General features: G+C 35.8%; 2 protein-coding genes across 2 annotated transcripts in view; one reads left to right on the forward strand and one right to left on the reverse strand.

The window, feature by feature from the left end:
- Sycp1 (synaptonemal complex protein 1) overlaps positions 1-23,438 on the reverse strand; it is a 125,801-nt gene that overhangs the window by 61,636 nt on the left and 40,727 nt on the right. Inside the window, exons 16-17 of the mRNA XM_058583596.1 lie at positions 11,404-11,508; positions 10,444-10,547 (exon numbers count right to left, since the gene is read on the reverse strand). Coding sequence (XP_058439579.1) covers positions 10,444-10,547; positions 11,404-11,508 — 209 coding nt within the window. The remainder of the gene's footprint in view (positions 1-10,443; positions 10,548-11,403; positions 11,509-23,438) is intronic.
- Positions 5,816-6,175, forward strand: LOC124102014 (mitotic-spindle organizing protein 1-like). The gene has a single exon (XM_046458276.2). The coding sequence runs from the start codon at positions 5,816-5,818 to the stop codon at positions 6,059-6,061; it is 246 nt and encodes an 81-aa protein (XP_046314232.1). The 3' UTR covers positions 6,062-6,175.

The raw sequence follows: 23,438 nt of genomic DNA on the forward strand, positions 1-23,438 counted from the left end.
CGGGTGGCGGTTCCGCTCCACCCCCACTCCAATTGGGGTCACGTGACCACCACACCGGCAGGGCCTGATCCGGGCGTGGGATAAGGATCTGCTCTGCCCCTACTCGAGTTGGGGTGACGTGTGTACCACACTGGCAGGCCACTGGGCCTGACCCGCCAGGCTGTCACAGGTCTGTTTACCTTGCAAGCGCGAAGGGCGGCTCTGCCCTGCCCCTCCTACCACGCCCATGTACTACTGGGTCGTGGGTCTGCCCACCTGGCGGGTGTGGGTGGCGGCTCCGCTCGGCCCCCTCTCCAATTGGGGTCACGCGGTCACCACGCTGGCGAGCCGCTGGGCCTGCTCCGGGGGCTGGCGGTGGCCCGGCTCCTTCCCTCTGGCTCGAGGACAAATTGAGGAGACTCGGGTGACTGAGCCTCACCCCCCTTACCAGGAGACCAACTGCTTATGTCACCGCTGGTATTGATGAAGATCTCTCCTCCACCGCTTTCTGCTGACATCAGATCTCTGCCATGTTGGTATCCTATGCGAATGGCAGCATTTCGTTCCCCTTGCCAGGCAACCCAAGCAATGGGTGAGTCCTGACCTGCCCTCAGCAGGACCCGGACCGAGACACAGTTTCCGCGGGCTCCTAGCCCCGGTCCAGGGAAGTTCCGGGAGCCGGAACTCGGCCGCTCCGTGCTCGGTGTAAGCTCCTATAAGTGTAGGCTCCAAGAAGCAGCCCCCGCGGGCTCAGTTCCGGGAGCTGGAATTCGGCTTCTTGGTGTTTCGTGTTTGCTCTGATATTAGCAGGGTCCAAGAAGCAGCCTCCGCAGGCTCCGCAGCCCGGAGCCAGGGCGGTTCCGGGACGGTTCCGGGAGCCGGGACTCGGCCGCCCCGCGCTCCGTGTTCACTCCGATAAGATCAGATTTTAAGAAGCCCCCAGGCGCTGAACCCTAGCAATCTGTCTGCAAGCCGCAGGCGAATTGCAGCCTGAAATTACCTGTTCTATGGCTGAATGAGCTGCGGTCAGTCAAAAACAGGTGTGGTGACGTCAGTTTACCAACATGGTGGCTGCTGGCCTCCTCTGTGGTCTGACCGGTGTGGAGAACCGAGATGGACCGCTTCCTTCCCCGTCTCGAACCCAGAATTCAGCCCTGAGTGCGGTGCTTGCGCGGCTGGCAGAAACTGCAGGGCTGTAACCCTGCGTCTCTATCCCAGCGCGCGCTGCAGACTCTAGCCGCGGGGCGATTTGCTGAATAAGCAGTTTTACCCTCCGTGCGACAAACCTCTCGCGTTTGAGTCCCCGTAGCCGATCCTCATGCGATGGAAATCCTTCCTCCAGGTTCCGGCGCACCCCACTATTGCTGGAAATTCCTAACAAGATATCCTTTAGCCGTCCTGACTTGTCATACTCCCACACAGTGAAGCAGCACACGGGGGTAATGCACTCCCCTCGCCGCCATCTTCCCTCTCTCTAAAAATAAAATTTTTTAGTTTAAAACTAAAATGTGGCCTTGCTTTGAAATGTGTCTTCAAACTGTATAGTGGCTTATCATAGATATTCAACCTATTAAGATATTCAACCTATAAATAACAGCTACTTCTGAACAAGAAAATTAAGCAAAAAGGACAAAAGCAATCATTTTATAGGTATAATAAAAGATGACTTTCCAAATCTGGAAAATAGTAACAAACTAAGAATTAGTAAGCACTGACTATGTGCCAGTTACTACACTCAAATCTGTATTCATAATGCCTCATATAATCTTCAAACAATTCTATGAAGATAATATATTAGGTCTAAAGATTACAAATAATTTAAAATAAGAGCAAGTTTTAAAGACCACATTCTTCAACCAAAAGTAAAAAAACAAAACTTCAAAACAAGTATGTGGTGAGCCGCTTCTGCCATTTCTGCAGACTATGGTCGCCATTACAAGATGGAGCTGGCTCCGCTGTGGTCTGTGACAAACAACTCCTTATTTGGGAGAGTTGGCGCGTGGTTTTTCACCACCCTATGAGAAAGCTCCACGTGGCAGCTTCGCATTGGGGCTTGAGATGCTTTATTAAGGCTGGGAGGGGCATCCGAGAGAGAGAAGAAGAAATATCAAGGGCCTGAATAAACTGCTGAAAGAAGATTCCTGAGTTGCGTCTTCCTTGCGGGCAAGGGGTCGCGACAAGTGGTGCCGAGACCCGGGAACCAGAACTTTCAGCAGTCAGGGGTGGTGCACCGGTTAGTCCCAGGTAAGTGGGATCCGCGACCAAAGCGGGGTTAGTCCCAATAAGTGGGATCCGCGATCAAAGCGGGGTTAGTCCCAGGTAAGTGGGATCCGCGACCAAAGCGGGGCAGCTCCTCTGTAAAGAAAGAGAGAGCATTACATTTTATTGCAGCTGCACTGTGTACTTTCGCTTCTACTTTCGCTTTTGTTTTCTGTGTTTCTTTTGTTGTGTCATTTCGCTTTTGTTTTTTGTGCTTCTTTTGTTGTGTCATGGGTGCCGCATCTTCAAGTCCGCTTCTCCTGGCCCTAGATGGCCTGTTACGTTCCAAGGGCCTGGAAGTGAAATATAGTACTTACAATGCCACTCATTTCAAGGCCTCCCCTTACTGTACCCCTAATCTTGGTTTCCCCCCAACATTTACACCTTGTCAGGATCATTCTTGGGAGAAACATCAAGTTGCTAAAGGTTTCTCCCTTCCCCCCTCTTAAGAGGCATGTTTATAACTTTAACAACAGTGCCAACTCCTCTACAGGAGTAGGTTGGTCCTGGTTTCAATGGCTGATTTCCAATGAGAAGGGGGCTTCAGCCGATATTTCTGCATTGGCTCAATTGCTGGGAGCCAAAAGCTGGCTGGCTAATGTTTCTGGCACTGTTAGGGAGAGTGAACGAGGTAATAGACTTACATCTGTTTCGTTCAACTCTCTGCTATATAATGCCACATTGCCCCCTGCAATGGTCTGTGTCCAATCCCCGTTCTTGCTCCTTTTGGCTAATGACACCTCGTCGGGGATGCTGGATTGTTCTAATGTTACCTGTCTCTTATCTGAGTGTTGGAATGGTTCTTGGACTGTAGCAGTGGTTATGAAAATTCCAACTTTTGTCCCAATCCCAGTCACTGCGGACCCAGATAAATTCCCCATTGTTGAGCTAGAGTCCGCAGGGATTTTGGAATTACGGCAGCTATAGTGACAGCTGTGGCAGTGTCTGCTGCTGCAGCGGTTACGGCCGGAGTGGCCATGGCCAGTCAAGTACAAACTGCTGCCACCATTAATCAAGTTGTTCAACAAATTTCCACCATACTTGAATCCCAAAATACAATTAATCAACATATTTTGTCAGGGATTTTAGCTGCCAACCAAAGAATAGATTTACTCCAAGCTCAGGTAGAAGAATTGGCTGACTTGGTGCTTTTGGGTTGTGTTGACCAACGTGCACATTTATGCATAACCTCTGTCAGATTTAATGATTCCAGGAATGCCTCCCGCATCATTGGCGAATATTTGGCCGGAAATTGATCCATGGCAGCGGAAGACATGATCCAGTCTCAACTAACCCAGATAGCTGTCTTGAACAGTACCCGTGTCGATCCTGTGACTTTGGGTCAATTCACCGATTGGATATCTTCTGCTTTTTCCTTCTTCAAAGAGTGGGTGGGAGTGGGCATTTTTGGTGCAATGTGTTGCTTCGGTATGTTCCTCTGTTTGTGGTTTCTCTGTCGCCTTAAGGCCCGCAGTGCTCACGATAAGGCTATGATCATACAAGCTCTTGCAGCTTTAGAAAATGGCAACTCACCTCAAGTCTGGCTTGCGCATCTTAAACAGTAAACCTTTGTCATGGTCGTTACACCCCAAGTTATTATAACATTGCACTGGGATCGACATGACTTTCCTTGTTATTCTCTTAGTGTTGGAAAGCCCTTGCACTCTGCCGGTGCACGCAGATGGGTTTCCACACTAGTGCTTTTCTATCGTCTTAAAGTCCGTGCCTTTCTTTCAGGGTGCTGTCAACTTGTTTGTCGTTATAAACAGCCACAGTTCAGCCTCAGCTATCCCCCTTCATCCACCATCGTCACGATACAGGATGCGAGGCAAGGCACTGCACTTGAGTGATCCTTGACGTGGACCTCAAGGAGAGCATGTCCTATTGCATGCGGGTTAGACGCGTCCACGCCCCGCCCCACGAAAAAAGGCGTCGGCTGATATGGGACCAGGTCTGGGGAAGGGCCCTCCTTAGGACTGAGCCATACTATGCAGCCACTTCTGCACAGTGGGATAGGACCTCTACTCTCGCCTGTATTGTTTTAAGAAAACAGAAAGGGGGAACTGTGGTGAGCCGCTTCTGCCGTTTCTGCAGACTATGGTCGCCATTACAAGATGGAGCTGGCTCCGCTGTGGTCTGTGACAAACAACTCCTTATTTGGGAGAGTTGGCGCGTGGTTTTTCACCACCCTATGAGAAAGCTCCACGTGGCAGCTTCACATTGGGGCTTGAGATGCTTTATTAAGGCTGGGAGGGGCATCCGAGGGAGAGAAGAAGAAATATCAAGGGCCTGAATAAACTGCTGAAAGAAGATTCCTGAGTTGTGTCTTCCTTGCGGGCAAGGGGTCGCGACACAAGTACAAACAAAAGTTCCAAAATATCTGGAAATCACCTAGATTAACAATGAATTTAAAAGGAAACCTAAAATACAAAACCAGATTATTTAGAAAAAAAAATAAACATGGAAAGTGAGTATCAAACCCATATCATAAATTCACAGCTGTGTTTAGAAGTAAATGGCTTAAAGAATTTTTTATTATTTAAAAAAGAAAAATTAATATCAACATAAAAATTTTAAAAAGAACTGAAGAAAAGACTGATATTTGACTTCAGGCAGGCAAGAAATTTCTAAGTATAAAAGAAATGGCAAAAATAAGAAAATCAAATTTAATGTAAAATAAAAATGACAGATTTGAGAAAATATATGCTATAAATAAAATAGATTAATATTTTTAATGCTTAAATAAGTCCAAAAGAAAAGACCTCAAGCAGGGTATGGTGATACATTCCTGTAATCCCTACTGGGGAGGTTAACGCAGGTAAATCTCAAGTTCAAAGCCAGCCTTACCACAACTTAGACTGTCTCAAAATAAAAATTTAGATGGGTTAGGGATGAAGCTCAGTGGTAAAGCCTCTAGTACCAAACAAGCAACAAAAAATAGAATGCCTCAAAAGATTAATGTGCAAAGGTAATTAATGTGCAAAGACAATTTCAAAAAGAAGAAATTCTAAGAAGCAAACCTGAAAAATTCCAAAGCTTATCCAAAAATTTAAAACTACAGGGCTGGGGTTGTGGCTCAGCAGTAGAGTGCTCACCTACTGCGTGCAAGGCCCTGGCTTTGCTCCTCAGAACCACATAATACATAGATAGATAGATAGATAGATAGATAGACAGACAGATAGATAAAGGTATTGTGTCTAACTACAACTAAAAAATAAAGAAAGTATTTTTTAAAAATTAAAACTACAAATCACAAATACAATGTGTTATTTTTATCTTTTAAATTATCAATAAGTTAGTAATAAAATCCCAAAACAAAACATTTTGGAATCAGCACTTTCATATGATTTTTGTTGTATTGCATCATTTACAATAAAATATATTGTAAATCATTTTATTATCAAGTCATTTAAATCACTTCAATGACCTAATAAATTCTTCCACTTGAAATAAATTCTATCAAATTCAAAATCAAGGGGAAAAAAACCTACGTTTACTTCAGAACTAGCTATCATAGTGAAAAACTGGAAAATTTAGATACTCAAAAATGAAAACAGAGCCTCCCTCAGCCTCCGCCATGGCAAATGGCAGTGGCGCCAGGTCGTCGGGAACCTCAGCCGCGAATTTGAATGCGGTGAGGGAAACCATGGACGTTCTGCTTGAGATTTCAAGAATTTTGAATACTGGCTTAGATATGGAAACACTGTCTATTTGTGTACGGCTTTGTGAACAAGGAATTAACCCAGAAGCTTTATCATCTGTTATTAAGGAACTTCGCGAGGCTACTAAAGCACTAAAGGCTGCTGAAAATATGACAAGCTGACTTTCTGGAGAGATCCTGAGGAGATATGTCAAATTCCTCAAGAGAATTTGAAGATTGCATTTTAGTCAAGAATGTACAGTGAAATTACTGCATGCAGCAGTGTAGAAAAATTTTCCTTTTTTAAAAAAGAATTATAAAACCATAGCTTTATAAATCAGTGGAAAGTGGCTCACAGAGAGAACTATCAAATGTGTTTGCATCCCATCTTTTTTTTTTAATGGCCCTAATGCTTTGGCATTGCTATGTTTATATTTATGTATTCCTTATTTATAGCTCTGATAGCTTTAATTTTCTAAGCAGTCTGTCTATCAGATGTGCACATCTGCTGTGCCTGCTGGAAGTATAGTGGAACCCATTAGTATTGATGTGTCGTATTTATGACTTGTTGACATTTCTATTATAAACTTTAATTTTGAATTGTTTATGCATAATAACTGTTGATTTATGTTGTATCAGGCTAAAAGTTGTCAAGATTTTAGCCACCATGTAAGAATTTATATTTAAATTCCACATGTATACCAGAATCTTGTTTTTTAAAATGAGAACATAGAAAACATTTCTTGTAATCTTCTCTTTAACAAAGAATATTTAGTTTTTTAAACAGTTTTTGGGTAGTTAATAGTGTGAACTAGATCATTTTGTATTGATTGAAAAATAAAACTTCTAGAAACTAGATTTTAAAAGTAATAACAGTGCTTAGCTTAGTATTGTTTGTAGTTTGAGTCATTTACATCAAATAAGAATATTAGTTGAGAATGTTTTTCTAAGTTTTATATTCTATAAAGGCCTAAAAATAATGTATAAAGTGAAACATAGCCAACATACAAAATTCCTTTTTACTTTTATTACATAAAAGTAATTGGAATTCTTATCTAATAAATATGATGTATATATATAATAAATCACTAGATAGTGTTTCAATGAATATGTAATATTTTCTGAAGACATAAGGATTTCTAGTCATTAAACAAAAACTAATAAAATGTGTACCAGGAATTATAAGTTTGCCTTTCTAAAATAAAAAAAAACTAAATAATATTATTAATCCATTTGATTAACTGGTGTATTAAAAATAGATGATTGTGAAAACACCTAGAAACATGAATAATATTAAATGGAAGAACCACATATAAAATTGTATATCAATGATTACAAGCAAAGACCATTCTTTAATATAGAGTGGGCATAAATATTCCTATATTATAATAGCTGACGTGGTTATAAATAACTTTTAAATTTTCTTTCATATAAATTTTCTGGATTATGATTAGTATACTTTCTTAAGTAAATATTAAAGAGTTAGAAGGTTTATGATGCTTTAAAATTGACCTTCATCTAATTTTACTGTTTCAACACTAAATGTAAAGGAGAAATTACAATTTTATTTTTAAGCAAGATTCCAAAACAGTAATTTTAGTCTAAATTTTGTATTTTATATAATATTCAACATAAGTTAAATTTAAATTAACCATAACAAGTTAACAGAAAATATCAAAATCTATTGCCAGATAAACAAGGTCAATTCATTAGTCTTGCCTTAATTGTGTTTCTGTTTCTTCCAGATTTTCTACTTGTTTCAGTATCCTTTCTTGTTGCTTTTTGCTACTCTAAAGAGATATCAACATTGTTTATATTATTTTGTTTCAACAAAACTAAAACTGAAATTAATATTTAAAACCTTTATCTGTAACTATAAAACTTATTCATATATAAAGCAAGAAAACGGGCTACTTAATTTGCACAGTTCCATACTACTTTTCCTGGCTTATACTAATTACTTTCCTAACAATCTCTATATCATAGCTAACAAAACTTTTATTTCCCAATGATACTTTGAGCCTCATATCATTTGTTCATATTGTTCTGGTCTGAAGAAATGCAATCTGTTCATTGTCACTTACTGTACTCAGAATTCATCTTTTAAGGTTACCAAGGCAGAAGTGATGGTGTAAATCTGAGAACACTTTGTCCCACCAACAACATAAATGATGTACTATGCTATTTTAAGTTATTTAAATATTTACTATTTTTCTATTGCCATAAACTCTTGAAATGCTATTTTATTCATCATAGTATCCTTCAGAGTCATCTATGACTTAATAATACTTATTGACTAAATATAAAAATCTTAAGCTTAAAATTATATTAACCTTATCTATAAGTAGCCTCTACATTCTGTGGCCCATTATCACCATCTCAGATTAATAAACACATTTTTCTTCTGAAACAAAGTATCAGCTCTAAAATAATCCTATTTTTTAATCTGAAAGAATCTTCAGAGGTCATCTATCTAAAAGCCCCCTAATTTTACAGGTAAGAAAACCAAGTTACCAGTACTTCCTTTTTCAACTCACATTAATATCTTCTTGCTGTTTCTTGATTTCTAGGGCCATATTACTTGTTTCTTGTGCTAGTTCTTTGTTCTCTAGTGAAAGCTTGTTGTAGCTTGCAGTTAATTCAGTATTCTTAAGCCTATTTTTAAAAAATATTTCATACCAAAATACTTACATATAAAATTACATGATGATATGAAATTTAATTCAAAATAATCTTAGGAGAAAGAAGGGAGGGCTAGGAATATAAATAAAACAAGATGGGCCATTAGTTAATAATTCCAGGAAGTAGGGTGTAAGTTCATCCTGATTCATCACATTATTCCCTCTACTTTGTACATGTTTGAAATTTTTACATTTTGTTTTCAAAATGTCATAGTTTCCTTGGTTATGCCCTCATACTCTGATTTCCTCAACCATTTTCACAAACTCTGAAGGACACATTATTTTCTTCACGTAACTTTTTTATTTCTAATAATATGTCTCAGAAATTTCTTCAAACTTCTGATAATTTGATTATTTTTAATTAGATAACACTAGGTTTAACTTTTGTATAATACTAAACTACTGTTATAAGGTTTCAAATATTCCACACTGCAAGACAGACTGCAGTGTGGAATATTTGTTACTGGTTGCAGCCAGGATCAATTTTAAATGAGCACAGAATTGTGTGCTCTACCGAAGGATTTCAGGAGTACCCATTATCTTTTTCTACTTAATACTGGAAATCCACTGAAGTGGAAATAAAATTTTTCCACTAAGCAATGAAAGACTGAAAAAGAAAATGAACCAAAGGGAATATAAATTTATACTAAAGTATTAACTAACCACTCCGATTCATCAAAAGAGATTTGGGTTACTAAATGAATTTTACCCAGTGCTCCTAAAACATACTGTTCAAAGGTAATCAGGGAATGGGAACCAACCAGGAAAGGAGAGGCTACTGCATAAACTATTTACTTCTTATTTTTATCTAGAGCTGAGAAGCAACCAAAAGATAAAAACAATGCTCAACATCAGAATGGCTACCTGAATTTATTTCTCTCAGTAATAATACAATAATTATTTCTCACACTTAATTTCCAAACTAACGTTCATTCAATTAAATATATCTTATTTGGATAATGTAAGAAATAAATTTTCATGTTAACATTTTATCAATAAAACCTATGAAATAATTTAGGAAAAAAACCCAGCTACTTAGAAGTACAAATGTTATTTTGTCAAAAAATAATACCTCCAAAAAGGTAATAGAGTTAATCCCTCTGTGTCTGTGGGTTCTGCATCCATGGAATCAACCAACTACAGAATGAAAATATACAGGAAGAAAAACTGCATCTCTATTAAATGTACAGCCTTTTTTTCTTGGCATTGTTTCCCAAACCACACAATATAGCAACTATTTACATAGCATGTACATATTGTATTAGGTATCATAAGCAATCTAGAGATGATTTAATATGTGTTATGTTATGCATGTTATGTGCAATTATTATGCTTTTTTATATATAAGGGACTTAAAAATCTACAGATTTTGGCATACTCAAGGATCTTAGAACTCATCTCCAAGAGAAAACTGTATACTGATTTTCTAAAGAGGTTTAACTTTGTTATGTCCTATTTTTATGTCAATAATTTATACTTCCTGCCGGGCGTGGTGGCACACGCCTATAATCCCAATGGCAAAGGCAAGAGGATCACAAGTTCAAAAAGCCAGCCTCAGCAATTACGTGAGGTGCTAAGCAACTCAGTGAGACCCTGACTCTAATAAAATACAAAAAAAAAAAAAAAATAGGGCTAGGAATGTGACTCAGTGCGAGTGCCCCTGAGTTCAATCCCTGGTACAAAATGATAATAATAATAAAAATAACTTCCTTTAGCAATGAAACATTATTAGCAATAGTACACCATCTTGATCTTTCATTTGGAATAAAGTGCAACTTGAAATCCATTCATATAAATATTGAACATAATTTCCTAATTTATTATTTATTACCAGAAAGCTTAGCAATTGAATATTAAACAACATATAGATAATGGATAACATACTTCTCTTTCTCAAGCTCAGTTTTCAGATCTTTAACCTGTTTTAAACAATGCTGTTCACTTGTTGCAATGGCAGTTAACTGTATTTTTAAATCATGTACTTCTTTCTGCAAAATAAACATACATACCCAAGGCAAATGTTTTTCCATTCAAAATATATGGTCACTGTAAGTAATCAAGTCTTATGTTTGGCAAAAAACATGTCAGGGTATGCCAAATATTTTAAATTTAAGTAGATTAATGTGATAATCATTTTAATTTTAAAACAAATGAGCAATGACAAATGCAATGTAAATAAATTCTACCTTGATATTGTCAAGTTCAACCAGAAAAATTATATTTATATATTATAAAATATTTTGTCTGTTTTACTCTACCAAGTAATTAATTTCAATTAAAAAGTTATATTATTGATGAAAATGTTAATTAATAAAATCAGGTAGTATCTTAGAAATAAAGATGTTCTTAGTATTATAGACAGTTTTTTATAACATAATTTTGTTTATGGACTGGAAACATACTTTAAATTCTAAAACTATAATATGAGCACTATAAAATATATTACAATATAAGAATCTAACTTAATAAAGACTAAATTTCAAATATACCAGTTAAGAAATACTTAAGACACCAATAAATGTAATTGTTATAAGCCATAACATTATACACAGGATTGGTATCTTAAATGTAAACCTTTCTTTCCCACATTATAATCTAAAAGTTCTCTATGTGTAATACTCAAATGTGATTTTAACAATCAAGTAACTAAATTTTAAATTTATTTTTATTAATTTAAATTTTAATAGCCACATTAGTTACATTTTAAAAGTTAATGGGAATGCATATTTTTTAAAAGAAGCTTATGAAGAAATTTTTTACAAAGCGAATAGTTAAAATATATTTGCAAATCTTTATTCTTTTAATATAATATTTGAAACAAACAAAAATTTATCCTTAACAAACCTCTCTGGTCTGTAAAAGACCAGTTAGTTCTTGCTCTTTTACTTTCAATTCTTCAGCAATCTTCTCGACTTGTTTTTTTTCATCTAAAAGTTTTTGGTTTTCTGCCTATTTAAAAATATAAACAAGTCATTAGAGTCAAACTGCACACATATTCAAAATAATTAAGCTGACAGACTTGTACGAGAACTATAAACTTTCCCGTGACTAAAATTCTTTAAAAGAGAAAAAAAAAGTCATTATTGAGTATACTCAAAAATAAAATATGATGACAAAGGATTTAATTGACAGAGCCCTGTTACAAAAGGCACAGAATTTTAATTTAAAAATCACACAAGCCAGGTGCAGTGGCACATGCCTGCAATACCGGACTCTTAGGAGGCTGAAGCAGAAAGATTCTAAGTTTGAGGTCAGAATCAGCAAATTAAGAAGGCCCTAAGCCACTTAAGGAGACCCTGTCTCAAAATGAAAGACAAAAAGGGTTGGGAGTGTAATCCAGCGATAAAGTACCCCTAGATCTCAGTACTCCCTCCCCCAACGAAAACTTTATACAAATAATTGAATTCAAACCTTATCTATGCATAAATCACTGCAACTTTATTAGCAAGTAGCTAATCATTCACTATTCTACCAACCTTATTTGTCCTTACACTGTACTAAAATGTGCTTCCCTGTAATTTTTATGCAATAGTTATTGTTCTTCCTTCCATAATCATTATAGAAATCTGATTCCTCTTTCACATAATCACTGATGAATATTTAAAAATAGTTATCACCCTAAGTTTTCCTCTTAAGTATTCTAAAATTGCTAGTTATTATCATTTTTCCTATGAATCTTCAGATGGGCTCACTTTATCAACTATACTGTTTTATGTAAAGCATCAAGAACTTAACTCAAATGAGCTAAACAACTAAACAAACACTTCTCAAAAGAAAATGTACATACTGTCAATGAATACATGAAAAGATGCTCAATCTCACTAATCATCATGGAAATGTAACCCAAAATGAAATCATTATACCAATGAGATATTATTTCACACCAGCTGGAAGGACTAGAATACAAATAATAAGGCTGGGGTTGTGGCTAAGAGGCACTGGGTTCAATCCTCAGCACTACATAAAAATAAATAAATAAAATAAAGGTTTAAAAAAATACAAATAATAACAAATACTGGAGAGAATGCCCCCAAAAAGGTCAGGGAGACTCTTATATGGTATTGGTGGGAATAAAAATTAGAATTGCCTTTATGAAAAACACTATAGACACTCCTCAAAAAATTAAAAACAGAACTACCATACAATTCATTAATGCCACTACTGCGTATATATCCAAAGGAGATAAAATCATTATACCAAAAAATACTTGCACTCCCATGTTTATTACTGCCCTATTCATAATGGCTAAAATATAGAATCGACCCAGATGACTTTCAGTGGATAAATGGATAAAGAAAATGTGATATATACATAGAGGAATATTATTCATTCATAAAAAAACTAAATTCTATCACTTGCATCAATATGGATGGAACTGGAGGTCATTATGTTAAGTGAAATAAACAAGACACAGAAAAACAAAAAGGAAAAAAAATTCACCAAATGAGTTTAAGAGCATGATGGAGGTTATAAAAAACAATGATTTTTAATATCAGAACAACAAAAAGATTCCAATCTAAAGAACATAGAGAAAAAACATATTTAAAGAAAATAACGAACACCTCAAGAACCTGTGGAACAATATGTAAAGATCAAACAGATGTATAATGGCAATCCCAGGAAGAGAAAGGGGACAGAAAATCTATATATATTTGAAGAAAGAATAGCCAAAATTTCCTATATTTGAAGAAAATTAAAATTTTACAGATTTATGAAGTGCAGTGAATCTTGAACAGAAAAATTCAACCTCACTCATGTACTGCTTAAAAAATAAAGTTATAACAAAGGGAGATCAGCAGAATAGAGGAAAGGGATCAGGAGAGGAAGAAGGGGGTAGGAGGGAGAAAATGCAGGGGAGTGGTATTAGCCAAAACATATTGTTATATTGTGTGCATGGATGAATAAGTAACAACAAATCCCACCATTATATATGATAATGCACCAATTTTAAAATATTGAGGGAAAAAAAGGTTAAGGAGAAAATCTAGACAATATGTTTGTGGATTTCTAATTGGAAAACATGCAGGATAGAAGACAATAAAACATCACCTTCAAGGTGCTGAAAGAAAAAAACTGTAAACCCACAATTCCAAAGGTAGCAAAAATATCCTTATGAATAAACTAAACAAATGACATATTCAGAATGGAAAACTGATGAGAGAATGTGTCACCAGGAGAAATGCACTACAAGAAATACTAAAGGAAGTGTTTTAGGAAGAAAAAAACATTACAGGTAAATTTGACTCTTCAGGAACAAATGAAGAATATTAAAAATGATAAATATCAGAATAAATTAAAAAGACATTTGTTCCTCTTAAGTTCTTTTAAAAACACAGGACGGTTTAAAACAATATTAACACTGTCTTGTGAGGATGTAAATAAATACATGTAGGTATCATATATATAACACTGCCAGTATAAAGAGCAAGGTGGTAAAGGGAGAGGTGTGTGTGTGTGTGTGTGTGTGTGTGTGTGTGTGTCTGAGGGAGGGAGGGGGAGGGAGAGAGAGAGACACACACACATTTAGTCAAAAGTTTCAACATTTTACATGAAGTGTTACAATATTAACTCAAGGTAGCCAAAGCTATGGATACATCATAATTCCTAGAGCAACCACAGAAATAAATGCAAAAAGGTACAGATAAAATACTGTTAAATAAAAATAGAATGCCAAAAAGTATTCAAATAGCCCAAAAGAAGGGAGAAATTTTAAAACACAACAAATAGAAACTTTAAAACACAAGAAACAAATAGAAACAAAAGAAACAAATAGAAAGCAGATTTATAAGTGATGAATATAATCAGACCAAGTCAACATGTGAATTACAATTTTAAAATACAGTATTAGTCTAATGCCTCCAATTAGCAGAGACTGTCAGAGTGTACAAAAAAGGAAGACCCAATTATAGATAGGCAACAGATATAAAGATATGTTCAATATAAAGACTAAGACGGGGAAAAAAAAGACTAAAACAGGTTGAAAAATGAAAAATATGAACAATAAGCATGAGAAACATGGAGTGGCTATTACAATATCAGTTAAAATATACTTAAAGACAACTAATGTCTTTAAGACAATTATCAGAAATAAAGAGGACATTAATAATAATCAATAGATCCATTCATTAGAATATAATAGTTTTATCAAGTGTGAGGCATATAGAAGAAATTTAAAATACCTATAGTGATCACTGACAGAATTAAAAAGAGAGAGGTGGCAGAGCGCTTGCCTAGCATGTGTGAAGCACTGGGTTTGATTATCAGTAACACATATAAATAAATAAAATAAAGGTCCAAAAAAAATTTTAAAGAGAAACAGACAATTCCAAAACTGTAAGAGATTTTTATCCCACTATCAATAAATAATATAATTGAATCCAAAATATCAATTAAAAACACATAGATTTCCCGGGCACAGTGGCACAAGCCTGTAATCCCAACAGCTCTGGAGTCTGAGGCAGAAGGATCATGAGTTCAAAGCCAGCCTCAGTAACTTTGCAAAGCCCTAAGAAACTCTGTGAGACCCTGTCTCTAAATATATGGTGTCTCTCTCTCTCTCTCTCTCTCTCTCTCTCTCTCTATATATATATATATATATATATATATATATACGCGCCTGGGAATATTGCCCAGCGGTTAGGGCCCCTGGGTTCAATCCCTGGTACAAAAAAAAAATATATATATATATACATATATATATATATATATATATATATATATATAAAACCAACTGGATCTGATATCTTATAGAACACTCAACAATAGCAGAGTACACGTTCTTTTCAGATGCACATGGAATATTAACTAAGATATGCAATATCCTTGGTTTATAAAACAAACCTTATACCTTATCAAATAAAAAAAATAAACTGAAGTACATTTCTCACCATAATGAAGTCAAACTAGAAAGTAATAATAAAAGTAAAACAGGAAAATATCTAAATAGGTGGAAATTCAGCAAAAAAATTCTCAACAATCACAAGGTCAAGGAAGAAATCCCAAGAAAAATTTTAAAATATTTTAACATAAATGATAATGAAAATAGTATACCAAAATTTGTGCTAATAAGCTAAAGAGGTGATTAGAGGACATAAAATGCTTATAGAAGAGTTTCAAAACCATAATATAAGCTTCTGCCTTAAGAAACTAGAATAAAGAGCTGGGCGTGGTGGCATATGCCTATAATCCCAGTAGCTCAGAAGGCTGAGGCAGGAGGATCCAGAGTTCAAAGCAAGCCTCAGCAACTTAGCAAGATCCTGCCTCAAAAAACAAAAAGGGATGGGGATGTAGTTTAGTCGTTAAGCAACCTTGGGTTCAATCACTGGTGGGGAAAAAATGAACCTAGAAAAGGAGCAAAATAAATCCAAAACAAGAAGAAAATAATAAAGAGTAGAAATCAATCATATTGAAAACAGAAAAACAAGATGAAAAAACGAAACAAAAAGTGGGCTATTTGTAAAGATCAATAAAATGAATAAACCTCTGGCAAGACTGACAAAAAGACACAAATAATATCACAAAAGGAAGGATAATGCTCCACAGACATTCAAGGATAATAGGGAATGCTACAAATAACTCTATCCACAAAACTTTAACAAAACTTGGAGTAAATAGACTAATTGCTTAAAAAACAAACACTTTCAAAATCATTCAAAACAAAACAGGTAAAAAAGTTGAATTAGAATAGTTAAAACAATCTTAAATTGGAAAAATCACACCATCCAATTTTAAAACTTATTATAAAGCTATAGTAATCAAGACACTGCAATACAGGCAAATGGATACGCAAGTATGTCAAGGACATTACGAGAGAGTCCAGAAAGAGACTCACATAAATATAACCAAATGATTTTTTTACAAATACAAAAGTAATTTAATGGAGAAAGAAAAGTCTTTTCAACAAACAGAAACATCACCCTAAACTGGGCACAGTGGCACACACCTGTAATCCCAGCAACTCAGGAGGCTGAGGAAGGAAGATCAAAAGTTCAAAGCCAGCCTCAGCAACTTGGAGAGGCCCTAACGAAACTTAGAAGAGACCCCGTCTCAAAATTAAAAATAGGGCTGGGGATGTGGTTCAGTGGTTAAGCACCAATGAATTCAATCATCACCCTATTGAAATATACCTCTTTGAAATTAAAAGCAGCTTCCTGATAACTACTCTCTGCATCCTGTACTTCCTCATGCAGAGGATAGACACTAAGGAAATTAAGACTGACATATTCACTGGCTAAGTACAGCCTAGCTAAATCTGAGAATGTATAATACCTGCCTTTTGTTTCTATAAACTGTAACCATTTCTGTAGGGCTGGTGGAGAAGCAATATAGCTGCTTCTCCCCAGTTTGATCAAACTACATAAAATTATTTTTCACTTTGTTTACTTCTTATGTGGGCAAGTGGCCAAATCTGGCCAGCCAGATCAAGGTAGGGTCCCTGACTTGGCTGTCAGTAATAGAATGGCAACTCTTAACAGGACTATAATGCTGCCTGTGGCCAAAAGCTGGAGGAGGGGAGGGAACTAGTAAGGAATATCCCTGCAGGTATAGAACTTAATTTTGCTTTAGGACTTCCCTTTCTTTCCCTTTAACCAATGTTGACTGCTCTTTGCAGCTTTTACGGAATGGAAAAATTATTTTTTAGGACTCTGGGCCCAAAGTTTGGATGTCCCCCTCATCTCACTAGCAATGAATCTGTGTCCTTCCTTTCCTGTCATCTGGTGCTTTTCAACCAATTAGGGATTTCTCAAAAATCCAATCTAGAGATCTTTTTTAATTTTTTTAGTTGTAGATGGACACAATACCTTTATTTTATTTATTTTTATGTGGTGCTGAGGATCAAATCCAGTGCCTCACATGTGTAAGGCAAGTGCTCTACCACTGAGCCACAATCCCAGCTCCCTGGAGTTCTTTCTTGAACTGTTTGACAGGAAAATTTGGCCTTGTCTTTGACAAGGGTTTTTTGATGGTGTCAATTTGTTTGTTTGGAAGAGATACCAAGAGGAGTAGTGGGGCATGGTGGTGCACACCTTTAATTCCAGTGGCACAGGAGGCTGAGGCAAGAGGACTGTGAGTTCAAAGCCAGCCTCAGCAAAAGTAAGGTGCTAGGGCTAGAAGTGTGGTTCAGTGGTAGAGAGTTCTTCCCTCACATGCAGGAGGCACTGGGTTCAATCCTCAGCACCACATAAAAATAAAATAAAGGTATTGTGTCTGTATACAACTAAAAAATATACTTTTTTTAAAAAAGCAAGGTGCTAAGCAACTCAGTGAGACCTTGTCTCTAAATAAAATACAAACAGAGCTGGGAATGTGGCTCAGTGGTTGAGTGCTCCTAGGTTCAATCCCCAGTACCAAAAAAAAAAAAAAAAAAAAAAAATAGAGGAGTAGATCTCTAAGATGTGCATTTGAAAAATCTTTGTTGTGAAAATGAAAAGCACTAATTCTATCTCAGTGTTTCCTAGAGTAGTTTTAATTACAGCATGGCCCATCTATCTGAATATGCACTTTTATTTAATGCAACTATTTTATATCTTTGATAACCTGAAAACTGGCTTAACAGGCTAAACTCCATGGCTACAGCAACATTATCTACTAAAATAGGGAATTCCATTTTAGAAGAACATACTCATTTGCAGGTTGGAAAGGACTACAGGCAGCTCATCCAGAAAGGTGCAAGTAAGGGTATAGTCACCCCTACACCTTGAGCTACCCAGCTCAGCTTTTGGTGTTTGAGGCCCTCCAAGCCACCTAAGAAGGTATTTCTTGATCTAAGAAACACTGACTCAATGGGAATATTTGCTAAAAGCCAACATTTTATTGACCCAACATTTCCCAAGCACTACTCTTGCTTCAGTCATCAGATGAGCCTTGTTAGTCAGCTGTGACTAAAATACCAGACAAGAACAACTCAAAGAAGGGAAAGTTTATTTTGGTCTCAAGGTTTCAGAGGTCTCAGTCCCCGGTCAGCTACTCCATTGCTTTGGGCCTAAGGTAGAAGGCAGAACATCATGATCAAAGGGCATGGTAAAGGAAGCTGCTCGGAACATGGCAGACAGGGAATAGAGAAGGAGGAAAGGGCCAGAAACAGGTGTAGTCAAAGGTCACACTCCAAGTGACCTAATTCCTCCATCCATTCTCCACCTGCCTACAACTGATCACCAGGAGTCCATTCAGCTATCAACATATTAATCCTGCAAACAGATAATCCACTGATGAGATCGGAGAAGTAATCATTACTTAAAAGCCCCACCTCTGATTTGCTGTATTGGGGATCATGCATTTGAAAGGTGAGCATTTTAGGGGACATTTCATCTCCAAACCATAATAAGCCTCCATCAAAAAAAAATAATGAACAATATTTATCCATGATTGCTTTGAGTTCATACTTTTTTCCTCTAGTAAATTCACATTTTGATTCTGTGCCTTTAAATGATATATACTTTGTTCTGTTTTGTCTGATTAAAGCTTTTAATTTTCTCTACCTACCCTCCTTCCCATCCCCCATAAGAAAAACTGGTTATTCAAGGTTTGCTGGTCTGAGTCTTTTTTTCTACCTAGCCCCAACTATCTTTGAATATGCAAACTTAAATTTACAGACTGCTTAGGGCATATCAGTTTGACTTTTTAAAACTACCAACAATAAATCTGAGCTTTAAACTTTTCTTGTGTTCAAGTATGTTTATATGCTTATATATGACTCATTTGTATGGTACTAAACTGCCTTACAGATAAGCACATAACTTAAAATCTGTTAAGTCAGCCTAAATGCCTTCTTATTCATATGACTTGAGTAAATCTGTGATGAATATGTCAACTTGAACTTGTTAGTAATAAAGATGTCTTTAATATTTAGTAACTTTAAGGCCTGCTAATCACTTAGATATTTATCTTTTTTTAAATGGCAAATGTTCATATTTTATTTCAAATTGGTTTACTTATTACCCATTTCAACCATTAAGTGAAATGTTACTTATGGGAAATTTAAAATTATTTGAATTATTAATAAAGAAATCCAACTAATTAATAAGAATTAACCATGTCAAACGTTAGTATCCAAAAAATGGGATTTTGCACAATTATGTCAAATATAGTAGCCAATTTCAGTTTACTTTGTGACAATATACAGTTGAATAGTGAAATATTTATCTCTAAGTATTTAAGAAAGATACAATATTAATGCTTTCTATGTCCATGGGTAATTTAAAGAGAGCTGTTAAAATGTGTTTATAAAGTGTTCTAATCAGGAAGGTGCTTGCAGAAAGTTACCAAATATTAAAGAATCTTAAAATGACCCTCCAAACTATTAAATGGATCATGTGCTACATGTGATTATCTAGTTTGCTTCAATTAAGTGTACAGAATATTTTTCACTAAAAAAAAAAAATAAAGGGATTATTTTGACAGTAAATACAGATCTATTTTTCTAATATGTCATCATGCCTATTTTGTTTTTTTCTTCAGGTTTTATATTATTTAGAATATCTTTTCTCATCTTTTTCTTTTTTTTTCATTTACCAGAGACTGAATCCAGGGGCACTCAACCAATGAGCAACATCCCGAGTTTCTTTTTTTTTTTTTTTTTTTTCTTTTTGAGACAGTGTTGGTTAGGGCCTCTGTAAGTTGCTGAGACTGGCTTTGAACTTGTGACCCTCCTGCCTTAACCTTCCAAGTTGCTGAGATTACAGGCATGTGCCATTGAACCTAGTAGCTCTTTTCTCCATTTTTAATTACCCAAAGACAGGATAATAATGAGTCTTGGTCTTGTGATTAATGCTTAAATTTTTGAGGAATTTAAAGTAAGTTAAAATCCATTTATAGGTAACATCAAACAATTTGATAATGACAGATCTGATCTTTGCAAAGTTTTTAAAAAGTTGATTTAGAGAACAAAGATATTGTTTTATTAATTTAATTTCCTATTTTCCGATTTTGTTAGATTTTTGATTGCTTTAAAAAGTACTACAAGAGACAAAGTTTATTCAATTCCTCTTTGTTCTAAAGTCTCTTTTTGGTTTACTACTCTGCTTAAATTAACTACTATTTTTAAAAATGGTATGTTTTTGTTGATACAAATACTTTAAATCTTTAAATGTTTGATAGTCTGAGTATAATACTGTAAATCGTGATTTTTTTGTCTTAACATATTTTAGAGGTAACCAAATTGTCTTCCTAAGTCATTAAGCAATGTAATAATATCATCTTACATATTATTTGCAGTCATTTTAGATAGATAACGTGACCTATACCTCTATAGTTAATAAGGGGCAATCTTGCTTTATTCATCTTCCATCTCAAGACAAGAAGATTTTGGTGTAGGATAGTATGTCTATTTTAAAGGGGCTATCTCCATTGTACTGTTTGCACTGTGATTTAGTTAATAAAACATTTAAATATTTTTTCTTAATTAGTATAATGACATTTATTCTTATAGACTGGGTTCAAGGTTTTCGCGGTACAACAGAACATACCTAAATTCTAAAGATGTTATGGAACATGGCACTAAACTTTCTTCCCAGATGGAAATGAAGATTAACCCTGATTGCACAGGAAGGACTTTAGCTGACAGGCACTATTTAGTGCAGATCTGACAGGACTACTTTTACTAACAAGTTGGTTTTCTTTGGATAAAGATGATAGAACTAAAGAGATTATTTTTATTAGTTACAATCTATTATACAGACTGGATTGCTTTACTCTTAATGTTTTATATTTTTCTGGTCTGAGTTAATCTTTCTAAAAAACCTTCTGTTACTTATAATTGGCTAAGAACAAGTCTGCTGACACTGACTCATAAACTGTTGCTTCTCCCCAACATGGGACCAATCAGATCAAAGGCCAAATCAGGACAAAGCTCCTGCAGCATGGAACCAACCTGCATGGCAAATAATCATCATGTATTTGGAGAAAATCTTTCCAAGACAAGAAGGAAAATCACATGAAGTTGTTTTTCAAACCCCACCAAAAATAAATAACCACAAGGTTATGGAAAGAGTTCTTGCACAAACTAACACTAGTCTTTCCTCGAGGTGGAGCCAGTATTTCAGACGTCGTCTCCTAAGAAATAAGCATCTGGTTCCTTTCGTTCAAGTTCCTTGATGGGATCTTACACACAGAGCCAATCAATAAACTGCCAACCATGGACAGAGAGCCCAATTCCCTCAAGAATGAAGGATAAAATAAACAGAAAAGATTTGAGTGAGACCACCTTTGAAATAAAAGCAATTTCCTGATAACTGCTTTTCTTCATTCCATACCTCGTCGTGATAAGGACAAGAAGAATCAAGAAAATTAAGACTGATATATTCTCTGGCTAAGGATAGCCTAGCTAAATTTATATATATATATATAGATATAGATATATATATATATAAATATAGATATAGATATATATATATATGGAGAGAGAGAGACAGATAGATATAGATATCTCCCCCACCTGGCTTGTTTCTATAAACTATAACCATTTCTGAAGGACTGGTGGAGAAGTAATCTAGTTGCTTCTCTCACCAGTTTAATCAAACTGCATAAAATTCATTTTTCTTTTTTTCACCATATACTTATTTCTTATGTGAGTGGCTGCTGAATCCGGGTACCTGGAATGCAGGCAGGCTTCCTGGATTGACTGCCAGTAACACCAAATCAATGTAAACAATTTAAAATTTCAACATCTCTCAAAACCATACACTTTTTATCATTTTTCCCATGAACTTCCTGCCTGAGATACCATCAACTCTCCTCTGGCTACTGTGATTGCCTGCCTACTTTTAACTATTCTGCTTTAATATACTGTTCTCCAGACTAAGCCATATGATCTTTTCAAAATATAAATCTGACCAAGTCACCCCCTGTTAAAATTCTTTAGAACTTCCATTCCTTTTGGAATACAAAATTCCCTTGATCAAGATTTACAAGGTCAAAAACTGCCACGCTTCTACTTCATAATTCCATAGCCTCAGCCTACATGACACTTTTCCTTTCACTTCATCTTAAACTCAAAATACTCCCTCCCAAAAAAGAACCTTTTGGCACTTGTTTCCTCTACTTGATATAGTATTTCTTTCTTTCTCTGGATTTCAATTTAATCTTTATTTGTTCCTTTTAGATATTGACAGTAGAGTGTATTTTGACATATTATACATATATGGAGTATAACTTCCCATTCTTGAGGTTGTACATGATGTGGAGTTACACTGGTGGTATATTCATATATAAACATAGGAATGTTAAGTCCAATTCATCCTGCTGTCTCCTATTCCCATCATTCCTCCCTACCCTTCATTCCCCTTTGTCTAATCCAATGAACTATTCTTTCCTCCCCCGACTTGTTGTGTATGAGCATCCACATATCAGAGAGAACATTTAACCTTTGGTTTGGGGGAATTGGTTTATTTCACTTAGCATGATAGTCTCCAGTTTCATCCATTTACCAGCAAAAAGTCATAAAGGCATTCTTTTTTATGGCTGAGTAATATTCCATTGTGTATATACACCATATTTTCTTTATCCAGTCATTTGTTGAAGGGCATCTACGTTGGTTCCATAGCTTAGCTACTGTGAACTGAGCTGCTATAAACATTGATGTGGCTGCAACATTCTAGTATACCGATTTTCAGTCCTTTTGGTATATACTTTCTTTTAAAAAGCATCTCCTGACTTCTCTAACTACTTCAAATTCCTTTATTATGGGCCGCACTGCACTGTGAACCAATCCTTTGCCTTTAATATCACCGTTGTGATATTACATCTGAATGGCTGATTGTATTTATGAGCGACTATTGGATTAATTGTAGTTCCATGAAGGCAGGATATGAATCCATTTACTCCCCACTGTATACCTAGAGTACAGAAAAATTGTAACACAACAAATGCTTCCTTGATTAATA

This window comes from Marmota monax, unplaced genomic scaffold (genome assembly GCF_021218885.2).
Source record: "Marmota monax isolate L192 unplaced genomic scaffold, Marmota_monax_Labrador192_F-V1.1 WCK01_AAM20220418_F8-fsc00087, whole genome shotgun sequence".
Classification (NCBI taxonomy): domain Eukaryota; kingdom Metazoa; phylum Chordata; class Mammalia; order Rodentia; family Sciuridae; genus Marmota; species Marmota monax.

Coding starts and splice junctions, on each gene's coding strand:
- LOC124102014 (XM_046458276.2), top strand. CDS start 5,816: ATGGCAAATGGCAGTGGCGCCAGGTCGTCGGGAACCTCAGCCGCGAAT.